This window comes from Cervus elaphus, chromosome 1 (genome assembly GCF_910594005.1).
Source record: "Cervus elaphus chromosome 1, mCerEla1.1, whole genome shotgun sequence".
NCBI classification, from domain to species: domain Eukaryota; kingdom Metazoa; phylum Chordata; class Mammalia; order Artiodactyla; family Cervidae; genus Cervus; species Cervus elaphus.
The window spans coordinates 66,245,090-66,267,399 of NC_057815.1; the positions used below are offsets into that span (position 1 = coordinate 66,245,090).

At 35.5% G+C, this 22,310-nt stretch overlaps 1 protein-coding gene across 3 annotated transcripts in view; it reads right to left on the reverse strand.

Moving 5' to 3' along the window:
* Positions 1 to 22,310, reverse strand: part of FCHSD2 (FCH and double SH3 domains 2) — a 260,252-nt gene that overhangs the window by 43,804 nt on the left and 194,138 nt on the right. For all 3 annotated transcript variants that reach the window (XM_043906604.1, XM_043906595.1, XM_043906612.1), the window contains exons 10-11: positions 12,466 to 12,561; positions 686 to 802 (exon numbers count right to left, since the gene is read on the reverse strand). In XM_043906604.1, coding sequence (XP_043762539.1) covers positions 686 to 802; positions 12,466 to 12,561 — 213 coding nt within the window. The remainder of the gene's footprint in view (positions 1 to 685; positions 803 to 12,465; positions 12,562 to 22,310) is intronic.

A 22,310-nucleotide genomic window follows, 5' to 3' on the forward strand; every position in this document is an offset into this window, starting at 1 on the left:
CATTTTGCTATTTAGTCATTCAGTTGTGTCAAATTCTTCTGAGACCCCGTGGCTCTAGACCGCGAGGCTCCTCTGTCCATGGGATTTCCTAGGCGAGAATCCTGGAGTGGGTTGCCAGGCCCTCCTCCAGGGGATCTTCCCAAGTCAGGAATCGAATCTATTTCTCCTGCTGGGCAGGCAGATATCAGACACATTTTAGGATCAGATTTTGAAGTTCCTTTGAAAACATTTTTAAAGTTTCACTGACATTTCACTGAAATTACAAATAAATTTAATAAAAAATTTTTTTTCAAAGTCAGAGAAAGACAAATACTATATGTTATCACTTATATGTGAAATCTAAAATATAAAACAAACTAGTGAAAATAACAAAAAAGAAACAGATTCACAGAATTTGGAACAAACTAGTGGTTACCAGTGGAAAGAGAGAATGTGGTAGGGAAAAAATAGGGGCAGGGGATTAAGAGGCATAAACATGCATAAAATTAATAAGCTATAGGGATATACTGTACAGGTATTTAGTAGATACTGGAAAACATTGCTGAGTGTTGAGTTATAGGGAAAACATCTATTGGATATTGTTCACACAATAAAATTCAACTCCTTAAAATGGTTTGATGTTTGACTTCAGTTAGATGTAACGTACATAAGTTAGATGTAACCTACGATTCTCTATTGCACTTACCCGTTGTTGGTGAACAATAGTTTTGTGCTCCCGTGCCACACGTGTGGCCCATTTCCGAGCCTCTTTGTTTAAACTGTGCTCTTCTGTGGTCCCTGTTTCTGATTCTAACTGTCGGCTCTACAACACAAGAGAGAACAGAGGGAAAAGTACTGTTATCCTTGTTGAAATCACTACCATTTTGTAGGTAGACCAGAGGGCCTTCACTTAATCAGCACTCAAAATATGAGGCATGCTCCACTACTGTGGAAAGCGATGTCTCATGTCATAGGAGATTAGCAGAAGACAAAGAGGATGGTATAAAAACCATAAATGACCAGATTTTTGTCTTCCATTTCTGAACATTAAAGCTTCATCTCTAATATTGTAGTTTGATCCATTTTGGGTATGAAGAAAACTAAGCTAAGCAAAAAAGAAAAAGTATTCATGCCAACTTACTATGACACTAAAATAGTTGCATAGACAAAATGGAAACAATTTAATAATTTCAATGGGATTAAAGAAAGAATCATTGGATAGAAGTGAAAAGAAAAAAAATAAAAGCATACAATGACAGCAACTCAACATAACCATCCTCAAAAATACTGGGATTTAGTTACAGGTCCATTACCAACTTACCACCAAACCTCAAGCTAGCTTTTGTCCTTCTTTTGGGCTTTACTTGTCATCTCAAAGATAGGGATGCTAGAGCAAATGATCACAAAGAAAAAACTGCAAAATCTAACTAAACAAGAGTTAATAGTTAACCCCTATTATGCAAGGTACTGTGGCAAGTGCTTCATGTAACTTTTATAACAATTTTATGAGATGGGTCACATGGTCAGTTTATAGAAAAGGAAACTGAGGCTCACAGATGTTAAATAAAATTTCCAGTGTCTACCAGATAGTAAATGTTACAACTTCTGATTCCAGAATTAGAGCTCTTAACCACTAAACTGTTTTTAACTTCTTCTAAATAATGAAGAATTCATAAAAAACAATTTTTATTAAAACTGGATTAAAAATTTAATACTTTTGGGGAGGACTGTAGGCAAGGTTGAAAAACTTTTTCTCTATGCAGACATTTCAGTTAAAGCTAGATTATATAATGATAAATGAATTGAAACATATCCAAATCTAACCAACTTTACATTTACATTTTATACTGATTCATTCTTTGGGCTATTAGGGAATTATATTTGGTTTGCAAAAGGATCTAGGCATTTAAATTCATCTCTGTACTCAGAAGCCAAGGTTTAAAATGTTAAACCCTGAATGCAGAATGAAAATGTAATCTATAGGAGGTATGGTATAAAGGCATACTCTGAAGAGCTCAGGTATAGATTTTTGAGTCAGATAGATCCAGTTTTAATCTTCTCTATGCTATTTATTAGCTTTATGATCTTTTGGGTTGTTGGTTAATCTGTGCTTTAGTTATAGCTGAAATTGGTGAAAATGCCATCTATCTCAAAGGGATTATTTAGGACAAAGTGAGGTCATATTTTAAACATTCTCTTATAGCATATGTGTAAGTATCCAATAGATGGTAACTGCTAAAGACCCAACAGAAAATTACGTGAAACAAAAAAAATTAGCATTATTGCTAATGAAAAAGTCCAAATAATTCCCAGGTTCTTGATAGCCCAAATAGTGAATCAAAAACAAGGTTGAAGATCCAAAAAGAATGAACTTGTAGAGCATAGAGTAGATGAGAGAGGAGGCAACTGACAGAGAACTTTAATTTTTATTACTGAGGCACATTGTAGGAACTGGTAAACAGGTCTAAAATGTGTGTTGGCTGCATGGCCAACTTGCACACACAGAATTTGTACCTTTTTACTGAGTATTATCTGTGCTTGAAAGCTGGAGAAACAAAGATAGGACTTTTTTTTTTTCATTCTCTATGGGTTTACTATTACTCAGAATGGAGTGCCAATGATCAGGACAGATCACAAATACCACTGACTGGGAGATGTGATTTTGGGATGTTCTGGGCAAGGAATGACACGTAACAAAAATTCAAGTAGGTTGATCGCGTTCATGAATTCTAAAATCAAGTCATGGAAAAACATGGCTACCTACAATACAGTTCTAGACAAAAAAGAATTCCTTATAAGGAAAACACAGGCCAGGGTACTAAACAATACATAGAGAAATGATCTAATGCCACCCCCACAAATAAAGGTCAATATAAATTAGAATCAAGTAAAGATCACTACCTTTTTAAGATGGTGGTATCAGTAGTGGTTGATTCTAGCAAAGGAACTGTTAGTGACTGCTTCTTTTTAAAATGGTGGCTAATTTAATCTTTAGTTCATACTTTTCCTCTACTACTTAAAAATGTGTTAAAATATATAAAAGAATAGTAACACACACAGCTATTCAGAAATAATTTAAAAGACATTGTTATTTTCCTAAAGCACAATGTGAGACTAAAAATTAAATACCAAACAACACAGCAGATTAGCTCTGGAAAAGTTCACTTATTTAACTTGATTATTTTTAAAGAGGCATATATTATAACATAACAATTCTCTGCATAATAGCATAAAAATAGTTCAAATTATAAACTCAAGAGAAATGCTATAAAAGGAATTTCCTATTGACTTTTAAATGTAGGTTAGGTAGTTTATTAGTCTGTCAGTTTGGGTTATTTGATAACTCAGGTCAACTACCCATGATTCTTGAAATTTTTAGAAACATCAGATTTCAGAAATCATACAAGCTTTAATAAAACATTTCAGAAGCAGATTTTTTCCTGGAAAATAAATGTCAATCCAAACACAAGCCTATGCTTTTGAGTACTCTTCTTTCTGGTTGGAATAACTACCCTATATTTTTTGGTCCACAGGCAAATTCCCAGTTATTTTTCAAATCTCAGTTCAAGTCCACGTTCTCTGTGAAATCTTCCCTGATATTCCCAGACAGACTCAGGGATTCCTTCAGTTTAGACATATCTCCATTATATTAATTTATTCATTTGTAAGACATCTACCATGTGGCTGCTGTCAGGCTAACGTAACATTATACTGTGACTGCTGCATGTATGTTTCTTCCTGTTTGTCTTCAGGCAATCTGACGCCCTAAAGGATGCATTCCTGGCATGTAGCACCATGCCTAATAGTACGCAGAATGCCCTCAGTAAAGGCTGGTTAACAAATATAACCTAAAGTTAGGGCCAGGCCACCAGATTGCTAGTATGGTGCCTTCAGAAGTGATGAGAATAACACAATGAATTGTAATCAGTTTCTAACAGATAAAGGAAAGTATTTTGTATGGAGAAGAACAGGATGAACAGAGGAGAAGGAGGACTAATAGTAAATTAGTGCCATGCATTTTAATCCAGATTCTCAAAGCTCACTCTAGGACTGAGATCCCTCTGCTCTTGTAAAATAAAAGATCTCTTTTTTCATGTTTAAATTCTCACTACAAAATCCATTCAAAATGGGTGGCTAAGGAAGGAATTTTTTATTTTTGAATCCCCAACTTAAGGAATCTTTATACATTTTATTTTATGAAATTTATTTGTTCTTTAAAAAATAGCCATTGAATATGAAGTGCATTCACTTCTCAAAGAGGCCTGGCTATGTCATTCTGGCTAATGTACTTAACTTCGTCTCTGGGCCGTAGCTTTCTCAACTGAAAATCAAGACATCTCTAGATGAGATGAAATCCCAGATCCTTACCAGTGCTGCAATTAAGAGAACAAACAGGCTCACGTATTGGCTGTAATCAGAGGGAACAGTGTGTTTCTCTACATAAGAGACCCAGAAATTATGCTATTCTATTGCTACTGCTCTCTGCTCCAAATTTCTTCTTAGCATTATCTGAGAGGATAGTCTTGAGAGCAGAAGGGCCTCTGTAAAGATTATTAAAGTATAATTTATTTGGAATTTTAAATTCATGACATAATTTTAGGACGTACTGGAGATGAAAACCATAAAGAGAAACCATGGAAGGTGCAGGATGTCAAATTTCTAAGATGGTTAGGGGGTATAGATGATGCAGATATTAAATATCCATGATGTACTACTGAATGAGAAAAAAATAGCTTAAATTCGTCTACTAATAATCTACTTATAAAAAAAATCTACTTATATAAAGTTGTGTGTCCATATGTAGGTAAGTATATATCTGCATAGAAATGTTCAGAAGGATATTGGCCAAAATGTTACCCGTGGTTACCTCTGAATAGTGAGGGTTTAGGTGAAAAAATTTTTAATGATTTTTTATAATTAGGAAACTATACAGCTATTTTAATTTTTAAAAGGGTATCATTTACTGAATATTTAAGCTCTTTGCTGTTTTACATACATCTAGAGCTCAAAAGAATACTAATAGAGACTATTCTCAATTTATAGATGTGGAAATCTAGGCTCAAAAAAGACATGGGTCTCTCTAAAGCCATTTAGCCTATAAGAGCTAGATTCAGAGCTTGTGTTGAGACCTCTTGAGATTCCTGCTATCTTTATATGACCAGAGAGAGAGAGAGAGAGAAAGTCACTCAATCCTGTATGACTCTTTGCGACTGAGGCCAGAATAGTGGAGTGGGTAGTCTTTCCCTTTTCCAGAGGATCTTCCCAACCCAGGAATCTAACCCAGTTCTCCCGCACTGCAGGCAGATTCTTTGCCAGCTAAGCTACAAGGGAAGTCCATACTTATACGACCATTCTATTTATCTAACACTAACATTGATAACACAGAGAGAGTAATACTGAAAAAGACATTGCTAAAATACAAATTTCTTTTCGATGAAATTTTGGCTAAGTTTTTAATGAATGCTAAGACATCTTTTAGCTTAAACTAATATGTCAAGAATATTAAAAAGTGTGGGACTTCCCTGGTGGTCCAGTGGCTAGGACTTTGCACTTCCACTGTAGGAATACAAGTTCCATTTCAGGATGGAAATGAAGATCCTATAAGCTGCACAGTGTAGCCAAAAAAAAGAAGAAGATATTTTTTGATTTAATGTTGTTTTTAGAAAAAAAAAGTCAAACTGTTTCAAGAGTTTAGGAAGGCTTTCAGAGCCTAACAATGTTGCTTTTAAAAATCACCAATCAAAGAAAAAAATCACCCATCTTTTTAGAAAGTAATATTAAAGTCTTTTCAAAATTAATATTTATTAAATAACTTTAAAGAACTATACTACAAAAAAAATTTTTGGGGGGAGATGGCTGTTCCTGTGGCTTGTGGGATCTTAATTCCCTGACCAGGGATTGAATGTAGGCCCTCGGCAGTAAAAGCAGGAGTCCTAACCACTGGTTTGCCAAGGAATTCCCTTTCTGAATTTCTTTTCTGTCCTAAGGCTGAAAAACTTAGGACAGTCCTCTCTGAACACCTGACTGTAGATACTGCTGATTCTAGAAAGGGACACTCATGTCTATAATCAGAATCTTTAAATTTGGATATTATTGCCAGTATATGTACAGGAGGATGGTATCTATCTATCCATCAGGAGTATTTTCCATAAATTCTCTATCACAATGCGTTCATTCTGATGAGTCAATGCTAAATCTAATATAAGATTCCCATCAACAGAAAGAGCCACTTGTAACAGTGAGAATTTTCAGGTAAATGTTCTACATGATATATTGATCACATACAGATGTTTTTATAGACAAGGGCATTTAAAATATATTTATTTATTTGGCTGTGCTGGGTCCTAGTTGTGGCACATGGGCTCTCTTAGATGTGGCATGGTGGATCTAGTTCCCTGACTAGGGATCGAACCCAGGTCCCTTGCATTGGGAGCACTAAATCTTAGCCAATGGACCACCAGGGAAGTCCTGACAAGGACATTTTGGCTAAATACTTATTTTTAAATAGATGCAAAAAATGCCCCACTTAAGTGAAACTTTAATATGCAAAATTCTAATTACAGAAAGTGGCTGTCTTATTTAATATAACTGTTAATCTACAGAAGGCAGAATTAAATGTCAGAAGTAGCATTTTAAATAACAGGAAAAGATCATATATTGGAAATTAATTGTCAGCTCTTCTCTTTTTTTCATCATTTCTGTGAAGATCTTATTATTTTCAGTTCAGAGACGGTAAAGAGGAAAGGGTCTTCTCATCCCCACCAGGAAGTGTGAGAGAGATGTTCCCTTAAGGTTTTCCTGCTTCTATGTGTGCTGTGTGTGCAGTTTCAGCCATGTCTGACTCTTTGTGACCCCATGGACTGTAGCCTGACAGGCTCCTTTGTCCATGGGATTTATCAGGCAAGAATACTGCAGAGATTTGCCACTTCCTACTCCAGGTTGCTTCCCCATCCAGGGATTGAACCCATATCTCCTGCATTGCAGGCAGATTCTTTACCACTGAACTTGTATAGATCACTGCTTGTATAGATCATACTTGTCTAAGTTTTGTGGACATGCATGTTTCTTGTATTATTTCCCAGGCTGACCTTGTCCTTTGTCACAGGATGTGAGGAAATGCTCCCTAAGTACGCAACACTCATTCTGATCATGGAAGGGAGACACACTGAGATGTATGTAGGGCAGAGAGGTGCTGAGCAAAGTAAATCATGTACTTATGAGAGGACTAAGAATGGGTAGTAACTATTAGCTACTGGCTACTCTTTATTCCAGACATATTGCCTTTTAGCCTTAAAAACTGCTGAGAGGTTGGTGAGTTATCCTTTGTAGAATAAAACAGGAGAGAAAATCCCAAGGAACTTCCAGTGATCAACTCAGTAAGGGAGCTGAAAACTGGAGGCCATGATAACACTACAAAGTGTTATCATATTTCATAATCTTGGTAATGTCTTCTATATTTGATATTTAAGTATTTCCCATAGTAATTTGTGGCACAACCTAAAAAAAAAAAAAAAAGAAAGAAAGAAACATGCTTGTCTTGAGGATAGGAGAAAACAGGCTGTCAACATTTATTTTCTATCTACTATGTGTCAGGCATTGAGTCAAGTTTAATTTTTAAACTCAATAAAGTACAGTCATTTCATATAAGGAAGCTGAATCAGAGAGGTTAAATATATATAATATGTAAATAAAAATAAATACAGCCAGCACATAGCACAGTTAGGCTCTGACTCCAAAGCTCATGATTTCTCATTGTACAATACCTGCATGAATCTCTAACACAAAGTTATTACCCATGTGACAGCTGAATGACTTCAAACATAGAGAGCCTGAATAAATACACTTGTAAAATCTCTCTCACAGAATTTATATTTATCCTTCTTTTGTGGAGGGGGAAGGCAGGAACTTTAGGGTACATTTCAAATCCTTCTTAGAACAATCTTATACTAAAAACTTTCATTTCAGTGAAGAAAGATGAACTTCACTATTTCTGGAAAGATTTTTGCCTTTCAGGTATCATCTGATACCAGGAGATACAAAGAAGGGATACCTTGGAAATCAGCAATTCTATATGGAAACAGAGACATATAAATCTTTCAGTATTAACTATGAGCCAGCTACTAAATTACTACACTAGGTGGAACTTGTCACTGATCACTGTCACTTATAATCATCTCAAGGTTAAACTAAGATTCCTAATTTAACTCTATGGCTGTATAGAATAGATCATTGTGACTTTAGAAAATAATCTTGGCCAGTTCCCTTTGGTATATCACTCTAAAATATGATTTAAAATAATCATATATTAAAATAAAATGAAAAGGAATTTTGATGTACTAGCAGATAAAAAAAGATTAAGCCAAAAAGAAAACAAAAACCAAGAAGTGCAATACTTTCAACCCTTAATTAAATCCCAGTGGTTAATACTGTGACTGTTTTCATCTGTACATTTTTGACTTTTGTGGGGAAAATACTGGAATCTGAAATGGGTTATATTAAAAATTTTTCAGAAGAAAATAAGTTATATTTAATCATGATGATGACTTTAAAAGTCCTATGGCTTTCCTAAATTTATTGTATTTTAAATCTAGATCAAATATTTATTGACTACTCTTCTCTATATAAGGCAAGGGCATATACAAATTATATGCAATAAATATCTACTGAGTAAATAAAAATGAATGTGTTAAATCCATAAGGAATTAAAAGTTCCTAATATAAATTATAAAATCCAAAATAAAATAAAGGAACAACTGTCCTGCAGAGGGAACTTGTTTGCAATTACCACATGGCTGTCGTACTTGAAAAGATTCCATAGTTCTCCATATGCTACGATATGTAAAACTCAAACACAAAATCTGGTTGCAACCTACATTTACAGTGTTGTTCAACTCCTTCACCATACCAAACCTACTTGCTATTTCAAATACAGTAATGCATTTTCAAGCTTTTCTGGCTCTACTACTAATTAGCTGAGTGATCTTGAGCAAATTTCTTAACCATAGTTTCCTCAACTATGAAGATTAAAAACAGCACCTAAAATATAGGATTGTTGAGAGGATTAAATGAGTTAATACAAGGAATTCAATTAGAAAAATGTCTAACATGAAATAAACCTTCAGTGAATGTCACTTATTATTTTTATTATTTTCAATTGTTATTTTCACTTCCAAGCATGTTGTTTTTCAATCCTGCAGAGTAAATTTCAATTCACTTTCAAGATCTAATTCATATTAAGAAGACAAACAATCTGATAAAAGAGACTAAAGATCTGAACAGACATTTTATCAAAGTAAATATATGAATCACTAATAAGTCATAAGAAGATATTCAATATCAGTTATTAGGTTAACGTATATCAAACTGCAATGAGATTCTATTTTACATCCTCTAGGATGACTACAAGCAAAGAGACAGACGATAACAAACAGCAGTGAAGATATGGGAGAAACAAAACACACATACAATGGTAGGCAGAAAGACAAATTGGTAGCCACTTTGGAAAAGTTTGGCAATTTCTTAAAAAGTTAAACATAAAGTTACCTTACGATTCAGCAACTCAAGAGTAATGAAAACATATTCATACATTAACTTGTACACAAATGTTAATATTAGCATTATTGATGATAGCCAAAAGTGGGTAACAACCTAAATTTCTATCACTGATGAACAGATAAACAAAATGTAGTATATTCATAGAGTGGAATACTATTCAGCAATAAAAAGGAACAAATTGCTGATACATTCTAAGACAAAGATGAACCTCAAAACTTGCTAAGTGAAAGAAGCAAGACATAAAAGACCACGTATTATATAGTTCCATTTATATGAAATGTCTAGAGAAGGTAAACCTTTCAAGAAAGAAAACAGATTAGAGGTTGCCTGTACAGGGGATGGGAATATGGATTAACAGTAAATGGACATAAGGGATCCTACAGGGATCATAAAAATGTTCTAAAACTTATTTGTGATGCTGGTTGTACAACTTGGTAAATTTACTAAAAATCAGTGAATAATACACTTGAAATGGGTGAGTTATATGATATATAAATGTCTCTATAAATTTATAAAAAAAAATTACACCACATCAGGATGCATTAACTGTACTCATCTACGGACACCAAGAGCATTCTGTCAGGTACAGCACTTGCCTGATTATATTTTACTTATTTGTGTACATGTCAGTGAGCCTCTTGTGTTTGGGCTCTTCACATGTAGCAGCTATCCTCAGCATCTGTCTGAGTGATTGGCGCTCAGATAGATACAGCAGGAACTCAATGTCTGTTGAATTGAAATGTGCTCCAGAAGAGGACAGGAACAATAGCAGTTTCAGAAATACAACAGAAGATAGTGGCAATAAGTCCTTCCTACATGCCCTGCATTTAGCCAGCAGGAGAAGTGAGTTAACGGGGCACTGACTGGTGCTCTCCACTCTGTGACAGGCTTAGTGCTTCCAGCTCCAAGAGGAAACTAGGAAAGCAAGTAAACAATGGTTCCGTTCTCATAGAAAAGAACAGTACTAGTCCATACTGGGTAAAAACAATTACTTGGGATTTTATTTATTTATTTATTTATTTTTTTTTTTTCAGGGATTTTATTTTTTGTGGGCAATATGAATACTTAATCTACAACAAAACAAAAAGTATATATAACAAATTTTACAGGTAAAAATGTTTTCAAGATGATTATTATAAAACTTTCAACAGTTGACAATCTGGGATGATTTTTATAAATGTGTGAGCATTTATCGTTTTCCATTATGAAAAGATTAATTGCTCCCCAAGTGCTGAACATTTCTTCCCTGAAAACACAGTAGCATTTAGAAAGAACATTAAACTGCAATTAGGATGTTAATGTGTCATTAATTCACTGTATGACTCTGGATAACTCTCTTTTCCTTTTTAGGCTTCAGTTTCCTCTTTAATAAATGCAAGATTAGTTCTAAGGTTCTTTCCAGCACTCCTATTGAGGAAAACTAAGGTGCTTCAGACAAGATGACAAATGAGAAGCTCAATCTTTTCACTATAAATAGGAAAAGAAATCCCTAATTTATAAGGGAAAAGGAAAAGCCCCAGCTTATGCATTCAGTAGCCCCTTACACATATATTTATAACTTTCATCCCAATACCAGGCCCCACCCTTCTTTTAACATGCAAACCCACATACCCCATCCCTCCCACCCCTGACCCATACCCCCAAATACCTCAGCTATGGTCATTCTCAGAGCACTGACAGGGGAGAACTCAATATCCACCAGCTGGGCAGCTTTTAAACTCTGCCCAGTACAGATTGCACAAGGACAGAAAACAGCATAGAGTTAGAATTGTAAGGCAAACAGGGACACAGAGCTAAGAACATTTAGCACAGCGTTTAGAAACAAAGAAGGATTTAGGGTTGTCATGGGGCTTCAGATGAGTGAGATGCGAGTCCCTATCAGCCTCATTTTCCTGAGGAAACTGGGCAAAGATAAAATAATCTCAAATGGGTCACAATTTTAAGTCAAGCTTTGCATACTTGTCCATACCCTGTATCCTCAGGACAATGTCTCCCAGTCATTAAGCAAAAGCTGATAGATTAAAAAAAGGCACTACTAAGGGCAAGGGTTAATAATCTAGAGGGAAATCTTGATTTCCTACATTTCTTTATATAGCCACTAACAGGGCTATTTAAATTTAGTAGGAAAAGTAATGAAGATACCTCCAGTAAAGGTTTCTATTAAATTGATACCATTAAACTCTGGTATCATAAACTCCCCTGGTCTTGATTCTAAGTTTACCACAGACTTGACCAATATAACTTGACTTCCCTCCTGGCTTACCTACATTGAGAGAATGTGCTAGATATGTGCTTTCTCACCTTATAGAAGTAAAATACCTTTTAAAAAATGTTATTAAATTAGTATTCTGTTTTTTTTAAATTCAAAAATGGCTATTAATTTTCATAGAGCAAACTCAAGGATAACAGTATATGATTAACACTTCCTTTTTATACATTGCCAATTTGTGTTAATACTTCCACAGTCTAAGAAATCTGAAAGGAATTATAAAGGGCCTATAATTTTTTAATAAACCCAGCAAAGTATTTGTATACACATATTCATTATTCTATTTATTAATTCTATTCTGGTTAAAAACCACTGATTTCTTTGGAAGGGTATACATGTGAAGAATTTCATAAATAGAAAGTATAAATTTACATCTGAATTGAAAAAAAATTACTGAATTTTTTCTTCTTCCCTCAGTTCAGTTTTCAGATTTCCAGTAACTTGTTCTATAATTTAACCCTATTAAGTAGAAAGTTGTTAGCATAAAGATGTTGGGTATGTTAGTCGTCTTTTAGAAAGGAATGTCAGTTTCTCGGCATCCTTACAGTTTTGCTATAAAATTGAGACATACTCAGTCTTCTTTGTCTATTCCAAAGAGAACAGTTATTGAAACACAAACATAGCTTAAAAATAAATAAAATGAAAATCTGGAATTCCCTTACAGTATCACTGTCACAAGGCTGGAACTGGAAGGGCTGGGGTTTGTGAAATACAGCATTCTCTTGTAGAAACAGCTGAAGATTATAGTCTCGTACCACCTAAAGAGAAAATAAAATATCTTTAAGTCTTTAATAAGGTTAAAATGTTCAATAATTGCATTTTAAAAGTTTAGGTTTTTTTCTGTAGTTTTTCAAAAACAAGAAATCATCCAGTACTATGTAGTCAAAAAGAAATGATAATTACAATTTTTTTCATTTCATTTATTTTTAAAATTTTTACTTATTTATTTGGCTGTATCAGGTCTTAGTTGAGCATGTGAGATCCAGTTCCCTGACCAGGGATCGAAACTGGGCCCCCTGCAATGGAAGCGTGGAGTCCCAGCTACCTGGGAAGCCCTTCATTTTGGATAATAGTTGTTATCCTTGTGCCCCATTTTCTCAAGAATCTAAATATGGAAAGTACTAGGTTAGAAACTAGCCCAGATTTGGGGACTAGATGATATGTACTATTTAAGACTGCAGAAAGATGGCTATTACACAAGACGTTATTCTTTTGAATGGGGATAGGGTAGATGCAAACAGGGAAGCACATCAGTTTTTTCTAAACCAGTTCTAAAGTTCTGTAGGCCTCTTAAAGTTTGCTTTATGGAGACTGCCATCTACTAGGAAACTGCCAGATAACCTTGTACACAGCACAAAATAGTATTTTTCTAGTACTTCTCACCACCTTTCTGCTGCTGCTGCTAAGTCACTTCAGTCGTGTCCGACTCTGTGTGACCCCATAGACGGTAGCCCACCAGGCTCCGCTGTCCCTGGGATTCTCCAGGCAAGAACACTGGAGTGGGTTGCCATTTTCTTCTCCAATGCAGTAAAGTGAAAAGTGAAAGTGAAGTCGCTCAGTCATGTGCGACTCAGTGACTCCATGGACTGCAGCCTACCAGGCTCCTCCGTCCATGGGATTTTCTAGGCAAGAGTACTGGAGTGGGGTGCCATTGCCTTCTCCGCACCACCTTTCTGAGGAAGTTATATTCCAATTACCATCTTAAAGCATACCAAGAAGAACAGACTAGAAAGGACTTTAGAGAGAAGAGAAATTTTGACACACAGAAACTAGCAAAACAAATAGCCAAAAGAGAGCCGTCTAAAAAGAATTCACTGTTATATTCCCTGGGAAAGAGTGGAAACCAGCAACATTTGATAGTACAGAAATCCAGTTTCTAGTTTGCTACACTGCTTACCCTTGACTTGTCTTTCATCTGCTAAAGCTCATTAGACCTCTGCCAGAAGATGGGCAGAAGAAGGAAATAAAGTTTAAAGCAGTCTTTGGCTATACTTTAGTAGACCTGGGAAAAAAATTCATTAAGGAGATAGAGAAAGTTGGAGGTATATTTTGCATTTTACTTACCAGTACATCCCAATTCTCTATTGTTCCCCTCCCCTTCCTTCAACAACCATTTACTGAGAGAGCTTACCAGGCCTGATATTAAACACAGTAGAGAAGGGGTTATACACAGAGGAATAAATATGAATAAACAAAGTTAGTCTCTTCAAGGAATTTATAATCTATAAAGTTGGACAATTAAACAGATTACACAATTAAAATACACTAACAAAATACATAGAAGGCACTAGGAGAGCGTAAGTGCTACTTAGTCCAGACTGCAGGGGTGGGGTGGAGGGAGGAGTGATTGAAGACACGTGGTCAGGGGAGGCTGGCTGAATAAACGTATTCTTAAAGGGAAATGTGTTTTCTCTTTTCCTGGATTCCAGTTTGAAGCTAGAATGACTGAGAAAGCTCCTGATACAGTCCTGAGACACAGCCTCACTAGTCACCACGCAGAAAAAGCTAAGAGGATCATCCGTCTGGTTGCTAAACCTATCCCCTGAAGCACAACAAACCCAACTTCCTTCCTTTCTTTCTTTCAAGAGGAAAGTATTAATCTTCTTAAAAACTTTAACTTTTTGTTATGGAATAGTTTAAAGAGAAAACAATATAATGTGTCCCCATGTACTATCAACCAACTTCCAAAACACACCAATTTTTGTTTCATCTAAAACCCACCTACCCCTTCCACCTTCTATTAAACTGAAGGAAGTCCTAGACATATTATGTCACCTATAAATATTTCAGTGTAATGTCTAAAAGACAAACTTTAGAAAATGTATATTAAAATGTACAAATAACATTATAAAACATTAAGTGTTTAATTTTTTGTTCATATTTTTTAAAGTTTTTCACATTAAGATCACAATAAGGTTCCTACAGTGCATATGGATGATGTTGCTTAGGTTTCTTTTCATATATAGATTTCTTGGGACTTCCCTGGCAGTACAGTGGTTAAGAATCCATGCTTCCAGTGCAGAGGCTGCAGGTTCGATCCCTGATCAGGGAACTGAGATCTCACATGGCACGTGGTGCGGCCCCCCCAAAAAATCACATATATGTTTCTTCCTCCATCTCCCTCACCCACCTCACTTGCAATTTACCTGTTGAAGAAACTGAGTTTTTGTTCTGTAGTTTCCCATAGCCTGAATTTTGTTCACTCCATCCTTGTAGTGTTCTATTTCTTGTGTGTCCTGTAAGCTGATGTTTCACTGCATTCACGTTTATTGTTTTACTTTTTGGCAAGGTGGTGTTTACTTCTGTGAGGCTTGCCTCTGATTTGCCTCTTTTTGCTACTAACAGCTGTAGTGGGCTGAATGGATGGTGGCTCTCCAAAAGAGAGATCCCTGTCCTTAGCACTGAACTTGTGAATGCTACCTCATTTGGAAAACTGCCCTTTGCAGATATAATTATTAAGGATTTTGAGATTAGCAAATATTCTTGATTCTGTGGCTGGGCTCTGAAAGTAATGATAAGTGATGTTATTATAAAAGACAAACAGAAGTAAACACAGACAGAAGAGGAGTCAGTAAGACAAGAGGCAGAGATTGGAGTGATGTGACCACAAACAAACAAAAGTCTGAAGCTACCAGAAGCTAAAAGAGGTACAAAACTGATTATCCTCTAAAGCCTTTGGCGGGAGTGCAGCCTTGCTGATACTTTCATTTCTGACTTCTGGCTTCCAGAACTGAGAGGGAATAAATGTCAGTCATTTTAAGTCATCCTGTTTATGGTAATTTGTATTGTAACCCTAGGAAACTAATAGAACAGATCTATGGTGATAAATGCCTAGACATATTAGGGGCTGCAAGAACTAGAGAGTTTTCTATATTTTTCTATCACTTTATCAAGGAATTCCATCATTCCTTTTTCATTTATTAGCTAGAATACTTCTATAAGAGAAACTTTCAAACAATTATATAGTTACCTTGAGACTGATTTTGTATAAGGCAGGATAAACACTTGCCTCTTCCCTTTATTATCTAGTTTTCAAATTGGCTTGTTTCCCTAGTAACTGCCAAAGAATGATCAATTATAGCTTTAATAAATTATTATAAAGTCATGGATTTAAAAATATTTGATTATTTCAATCTACTGCTATCATTATCAATGCTAAAATAATCCCATCTTTGGCTAGCAAGATCATATCTTGAGTTCCTGGAGATGACCTAGGAGTTTTTGATAGTCTCCTTGCTTTCCATTATGACTAATTATTTAATGTTTACCTTAAATATTTTATGTCCCAGATCTAGAATCAGTGCTATTTTCCCAAGAAGCACTGTTTTGTTTTTTTTTTTTTAAGTGAGTAGGAGAAGTACATGGAAAATAAGACCTGTACAATAGAGGCACTGAGTTAGTAATTGGTCTTCTCTCTCAAACAATTCATTTTGAAAGGAAGTTGCAAAGAGATCCTGTACACCTCCCAATGTCAGCATCTTGCATAAACACAGTAAATATAAAAATTAGGAAATCAACACTGGTACAAAGCATAAAGCTTATTTAGATTTCACCAGTTATATTAATATATGCACTCATTTTGGGATATGTGAGTGTAAAGATTTATACAATCTTATCACATGTATAGCTTCATGCAACCACTATCCCAATCAAGATATTTAACTGAACCACCGCCACATGACTCTCTTGTGCTATTCCGTAATACTTCCCTCCACTTTGTTTAGTAACTAAGTCGTATCTGACTTTTTTGCCACCTCATGGACTGTAGCCTCCCAGGCTTCTCTGTCTATGGGATTTCCCAGGCAAGAATACTGGAGTGGGTTGTCATTTCCTTCTCCAGGGGATCTTCCCAATCCAGGGATTGAACTCACATCTCCTGAACTGGCAGGCGGATTCTTTACCACTGAGCTACCTGGGAAGCCCCGTCCCTCTACTCTGCTCATCCCTAATTCCTGGTAACTGCTTATCTGTTCTCTATTTCTATAAATACACTATTTCACAAATGTTACATAATGGAATCATGCACCATATACCTTTTGCTTTTGGCCACATGGTGTAATATGAGGGATCTTAGTTCTTCAACCAGGGATCAAACCTGTGCCCCTTGCAGTGGAAGTGTGGAGTCTTAACCACTGGACCACTAGGGAAGCCTATTTTCATTTGGCATAATTTCCTTGAAGTTCATCCAATTTGTTGCATGTATTAACCGTTCACTCCTTTTTATTGCTGAGTAGTACTTCATAGTATGGAAACACCACCATTTATTTTGGTCCTTCACTCACTGAAGGTCATTTAAGGAGTTTCCAGTTTTCAACTATTATAACTAAAAGCTACTCTGAACATTTGTGTGTGTAAGCTTCTGTGTGAAAGTAAATTTTCATTTTTTCTGGCATTTTCATATGCCCTATTTTTCTCTCTGTAAAGGTGTTACTGAAGTATAACTGACATACATACAATAACCTGTACATATTTAAAGTGTATACTTTGATAAATTTTAACTTTCCTATATATCTGTAAAAGTCACCACAATCAAGATAATGGACTTTTCCCTAACTTTCAAAAGTTTCCTCATTCCCTTTGTAATCTTTCCCTTTCTGCTTCCTTCAGTCACTCCTTGTGACAGCTGAGATCAGGCCTTCAGTCTCGTTACTGATGTAACCTTCAGCAACTAGCACAATGACTTCTGTCTAAAGTAGTATTCAATAAACAGCTGTTAAAGAACGCTTCTGTATCCACCGTTGAGATTAAACAAAACATTACCACTGCCGTAGGAATCCATACATCCTCTTCTTATTACATTCCCATCTTATTTCCTAAGGAGTGTTCAACCTTCTATTTATTTATTTTTTTAATGTTTTTTAAGTTGGGGAATCTCTCCCATTTCCCAATCCAAGGACCCTTTTAAGACATTTTCCCCCTAGTTGCCCTCTTTGATTACATTTTAATATCACAAGTATATGTTACATGTTTATGTACTGTGGCCCATTGTAACATATAAGATTCTTTTGGCAAACAATCCCTCAATATCCAGAAGCACTTTTTACTCCTTTGGGGGATTATCTGCCCCTCTGTGAATGCATGCTCCTCTAGATATAACCACTCTACTAAATTTTACTGTGCTCCTCTTTTTTTCTTTCAACAGTTTTATTACATATGATATATCTCAAAATGATACTGTTTTCTTGGATATTTCTGAATGCTATATAAATGTGTGTGTAGTCTTTGCAAGTTGCTTTTCTAAAAATTGAAGTATAGTTAATTTACAATGTTGTGTTAGTTCCAAGTGTTAAAGCAAAGTGATTTAGCTATATATACACACGCCCACATTCTCTTTCAGATTCTTTTCCATTATAGGTTACTACACTGAGTACAGTTCCCTGTGCTATACAGTAGGTCCTTGTTTTGCAATTTGCCTTTTGCTCAACATCACATTTGTGAATCTCATCCATATTAGTGCATGTGCTTGCAGATCTTTCATTTTTATTGCTATTTGGTATTCCATTATTCATCTTACTATTGGTGGACAGTTAGGATATTTCTAGCTTTTTCTAATCTGACAAAGGAAGTTGCTAAGAACAATATCTCAAAGTCTTCTGGTACCCACTCTGGGGCCAGAGTTTCTCTAGGATATATTCTAAGAAGTAGAACTACTGAGTCATAAGCTAAATGCATCTTTAAATTGACTAGATAACGCCAAATGTGTTGAAATTGGATCTATCAATCTGTACCCCTCAGGGCAGTATATAAGCTTCTGTTAATCCATATTCACATTAATAATCATTCCTGTCGATTTTTGTCAATCTCATAAGTGTAAAATAGACAATCTCATAGTGATTTTAATTTCCAGTTCTTTGATTAATAGTAAGTTTAAGCATCTGTACTAGTTTCCTAACGCTTCCATAACAAAGGATCATAGATGAGGTGGCTTAAACAAGGTAATTCTGTTTCCTCACAGTTCTGGAGGCCAGAAGCCCAAGAACAAGGTGTTGGCAGGGCTGGTTTCTTCTGAGGGTCTCTTTCCTTGGCTTGCAGATGATCGTCTTTTCCTGGTGTCTTATGTGGAGTTCCCATTGTGCCTATTCGCACTCTAACCTTCTATGAACATCAGTCATATTGGATTAGAGCTCATCCGTATGACCTCATTTTACCTTAAACTCTTTAAAGGCCTGATATCCAAGAACAGTCACATTCTGAGGTACCAGAGGTTAGGGCTTCCATGTATGAATTTTAGGGGATACAACTAAGCCCATAAAAGCCTTTTTTTTATATGGTAATATAAAAAGCCTCTTTTTTATATGGTAATAGTTATTTGTATTTTTTTATTCTGTGGGACATGTGTTGTATGATATATCAGTAGTTCATTCCTTTTTATGAACAAATAATATTCCATTGAAATTTTATTTTATTTATCTAATCACCAGTTGATTGACATTTAGGGTGTTTACAATTATTAGCTATTATCTCCTAGAGAAGGAAATGGCAACCCACTCCAGTATTCTTGCCTGGAAAATCCCATGGATGGAGGAGCCTGGTAGGCTATAGTCCACGGGGTCTCAAAGAGTCAGACACGACTGAGTGACTTCACTATGAATAACACTGCTGTGAACGTTTCTGTACAATTTTTTTGTTTAAACACTTGTTTTCAAAAAAGTGGAATTGTCATATGGTAACTCCGTGTCTCACTTTTTGAGGAATTACCGAACTGTTTTCCACAGTGGCTACACCATTTTACATTCCTACAATGTACAAGAGTTCTAATTTTACCACATCCCTGCCAACACTTGCTTTATATGTGTGTTGTTTTAATTATTAAAACTATCCTACTAGGTGGAAGTGGTATTTCACTGTGGTTTTCATTTACAGTTCTCCAATAACTAATGGTGCTTAGGATCTTTTCATGTGCATATTTTCCTTGGAAAAATGTCTATTCAAGTCCTTTGCCCATTTTCAAATTGGATCATTTGTCTTTTATGTGTTGAGTTGTAAAAGTTATTTATATATTTTGAGTATTAAATTCCTATCAGGCACATGATTTATAAATATTTCTCCCATTCTATGGGCTTTTTCACATTTTCCACAATGTTCTTTGATGCACAAAAACTTGTAATTTGATGAAGCTCAGTTATCTATCATCTTTTGCTGCTGTGCTTTCAAGTTAACTCTAAGAATACACTGGCAAACCCAAGGTCACAAAGATTTACTTCTGTATTTTCTTCTATAATTCTACAGTTTTAGGCTGTCAGCCCATTTTGAGTTAATTTTTATATATGGAGTGAGGAAGGGGTTTAACTTTATTCTTTTGCATGTGGTTATCCTATTGTTTTATCACCTCTTGTTGAAGAGACTATTCTTTCTCTATCAAATGGCCTTGACAACCTTGTTGAAATCAACTGGCCACAGATGTTTGAGCTTATTTCTGGACTCTCAATTCTTACATGTCTAGCCTTATGCTAGCACCACACTCTTAATTACCATAACTTTGTAGTAAGTTTTAAAACTGGAATGTGTGAGTCCTCCAATTTTGTTTTTCTTTTTCAAGGTTTCAGGATCCCTTGCAGTTCCACATGAATTTCAGGACTGGCTGTTCCATTTCTGCAAAAAATGCCATTGGAATTTTGATAGGAATTGCACTGAATCTATAAATTGCTTTGGGGAATACTGAAATATTAGAGATATGAAATCTTCTAATCCATAAACATTTATTATTTCCATTTATTTGGGTCTTCCCTGGTGGCTCAGATGGTAAAGCGTCCGCCTATAGTGCGGGAGACCTGGGTTCGATCCTTGGTTTGGGAAGATCCCCTGGAGAAGGAAATGGCGACCCACTCCAGTACTCTTGCCTGGAAAATTCCACGGACTGAGGAGCCTGGTAGGCTACAGTCCATGGGGTCGCAAACAGTCGGACACAACTGAGTGACTTCACTTTCACTTTCTTTAATTTCAGCAATGTTTTATAGTTTTTCCATGTACAAGTCTTTCGGGTTTTGGTTAAATTATTTCTAGGTATTTATTCTTCAAATACTATTGTAACTGGAATTAGTTTCATAATGTTCCTTCAGTTCATTCATTGATGAAGTATAGAAACATAATAGATTTTGTGTATTGATTTTGTATTTGCAACTTTTGCTGAGTTTATTTACTAGCTCCAGGACTTTTGTGGATCCTATAGGGTTTTTTATACACAATCATGTCATGTGCAAATATATATTTTTACTTTTTTCTTTCCATTTTGCTGCCTCCTATTTCTGTTTCCTGCCTAATTGCTCAGATCAGGATGTTCAGTACAATGGTGAATGAGTGAAAGTCACTTAGTCGTGTCCAACTCTTTGCGACCCATGGACTATACAGTCCATGGAATTCTCTAGGCCAGAATACTGGAGTGAGTAGCCTTTCTCTTCTCCAGGGGATTTTCCCAACACAGGGACTGAATCCAGATCTCTCACATTGCAGGCAGATTCTTTACCAGCTGAGCCACAAGGGAAGCTCATTCACCACAATGGTGAATAGTAGTGGTAAAAGTGGGCATCCTTGTCTGATCATCTTTTCCAGATGGGGAAAGCTTTCAGTCTTTCAACACTGAGTATGATATGTGTTGTAGGTTTTTAAAAAATGCCTTTTACCATGTTCAGGAAGTTCCCTTCTATTCCTAATTTGATGAGCGTTTTTATCATAAGAGTGCTGAATTTTGTCATATGCTTTTCCTGTGTTTTTGAGATGATCATGGGATTTTCCCCTTTATTTTATTAAGTTTACTTTTTTAGTACATCTTTACAGTAATAAGAGTGACAATACTAGACAATTTAATTTATGAAGAAATATAGAATAACCCTGTTATTTTTCAATTGTTAAAAGAGTTACATTATTAATTGGTAGGAATTTCCTTATAGAGACAGAAAGCAAGCATACATAAACAAACTGTAAAGCCAGTAGAACCACCTTTAGAATGACTATACTAGAGAAAATCTCTCTGACAATATCTGCTTCAGTTACATGCACAAAGCATTTCATAAAATATTAAGAAGAACAGCAAGCCTTCATAAATAATTAAAATTAAACAGAAGTTCTTAGGCCAGCTGTCTCCCTTTAAGGTATAGGGGGCATTATAAAATTACAATGTGTCTATGGATTACCCCCAAAATACATGTACAGTTACAATTCAGCTATGTGGGAAAAAATGAACTTCCCCCAAAGACAAGCTAGTAATGGTGTAGAATAAAAATCAAAAAAAATTTTTAAACTTCTTTCTGGATTATCAGATCACAAGGTTGCTTTTAGCAGGATAACAAAAGTAGCAGAACAAGCTCTTTGTTAACAGAAAAGCACACGGCATAAAACTTCTAGGTGTGAGCTCTTCTGGTACTAGGAATAAAAGGGCACATCTCCTAGTTGCATCATTCTTATTAAATTTTTATTACTACCACTTTCACTCTAAACACAAGAGCATCTTATTTCTTCCTCATCCCTGGGGAGTAAGATACCCATATGAGTGAATGTAGAGGAAAATAAA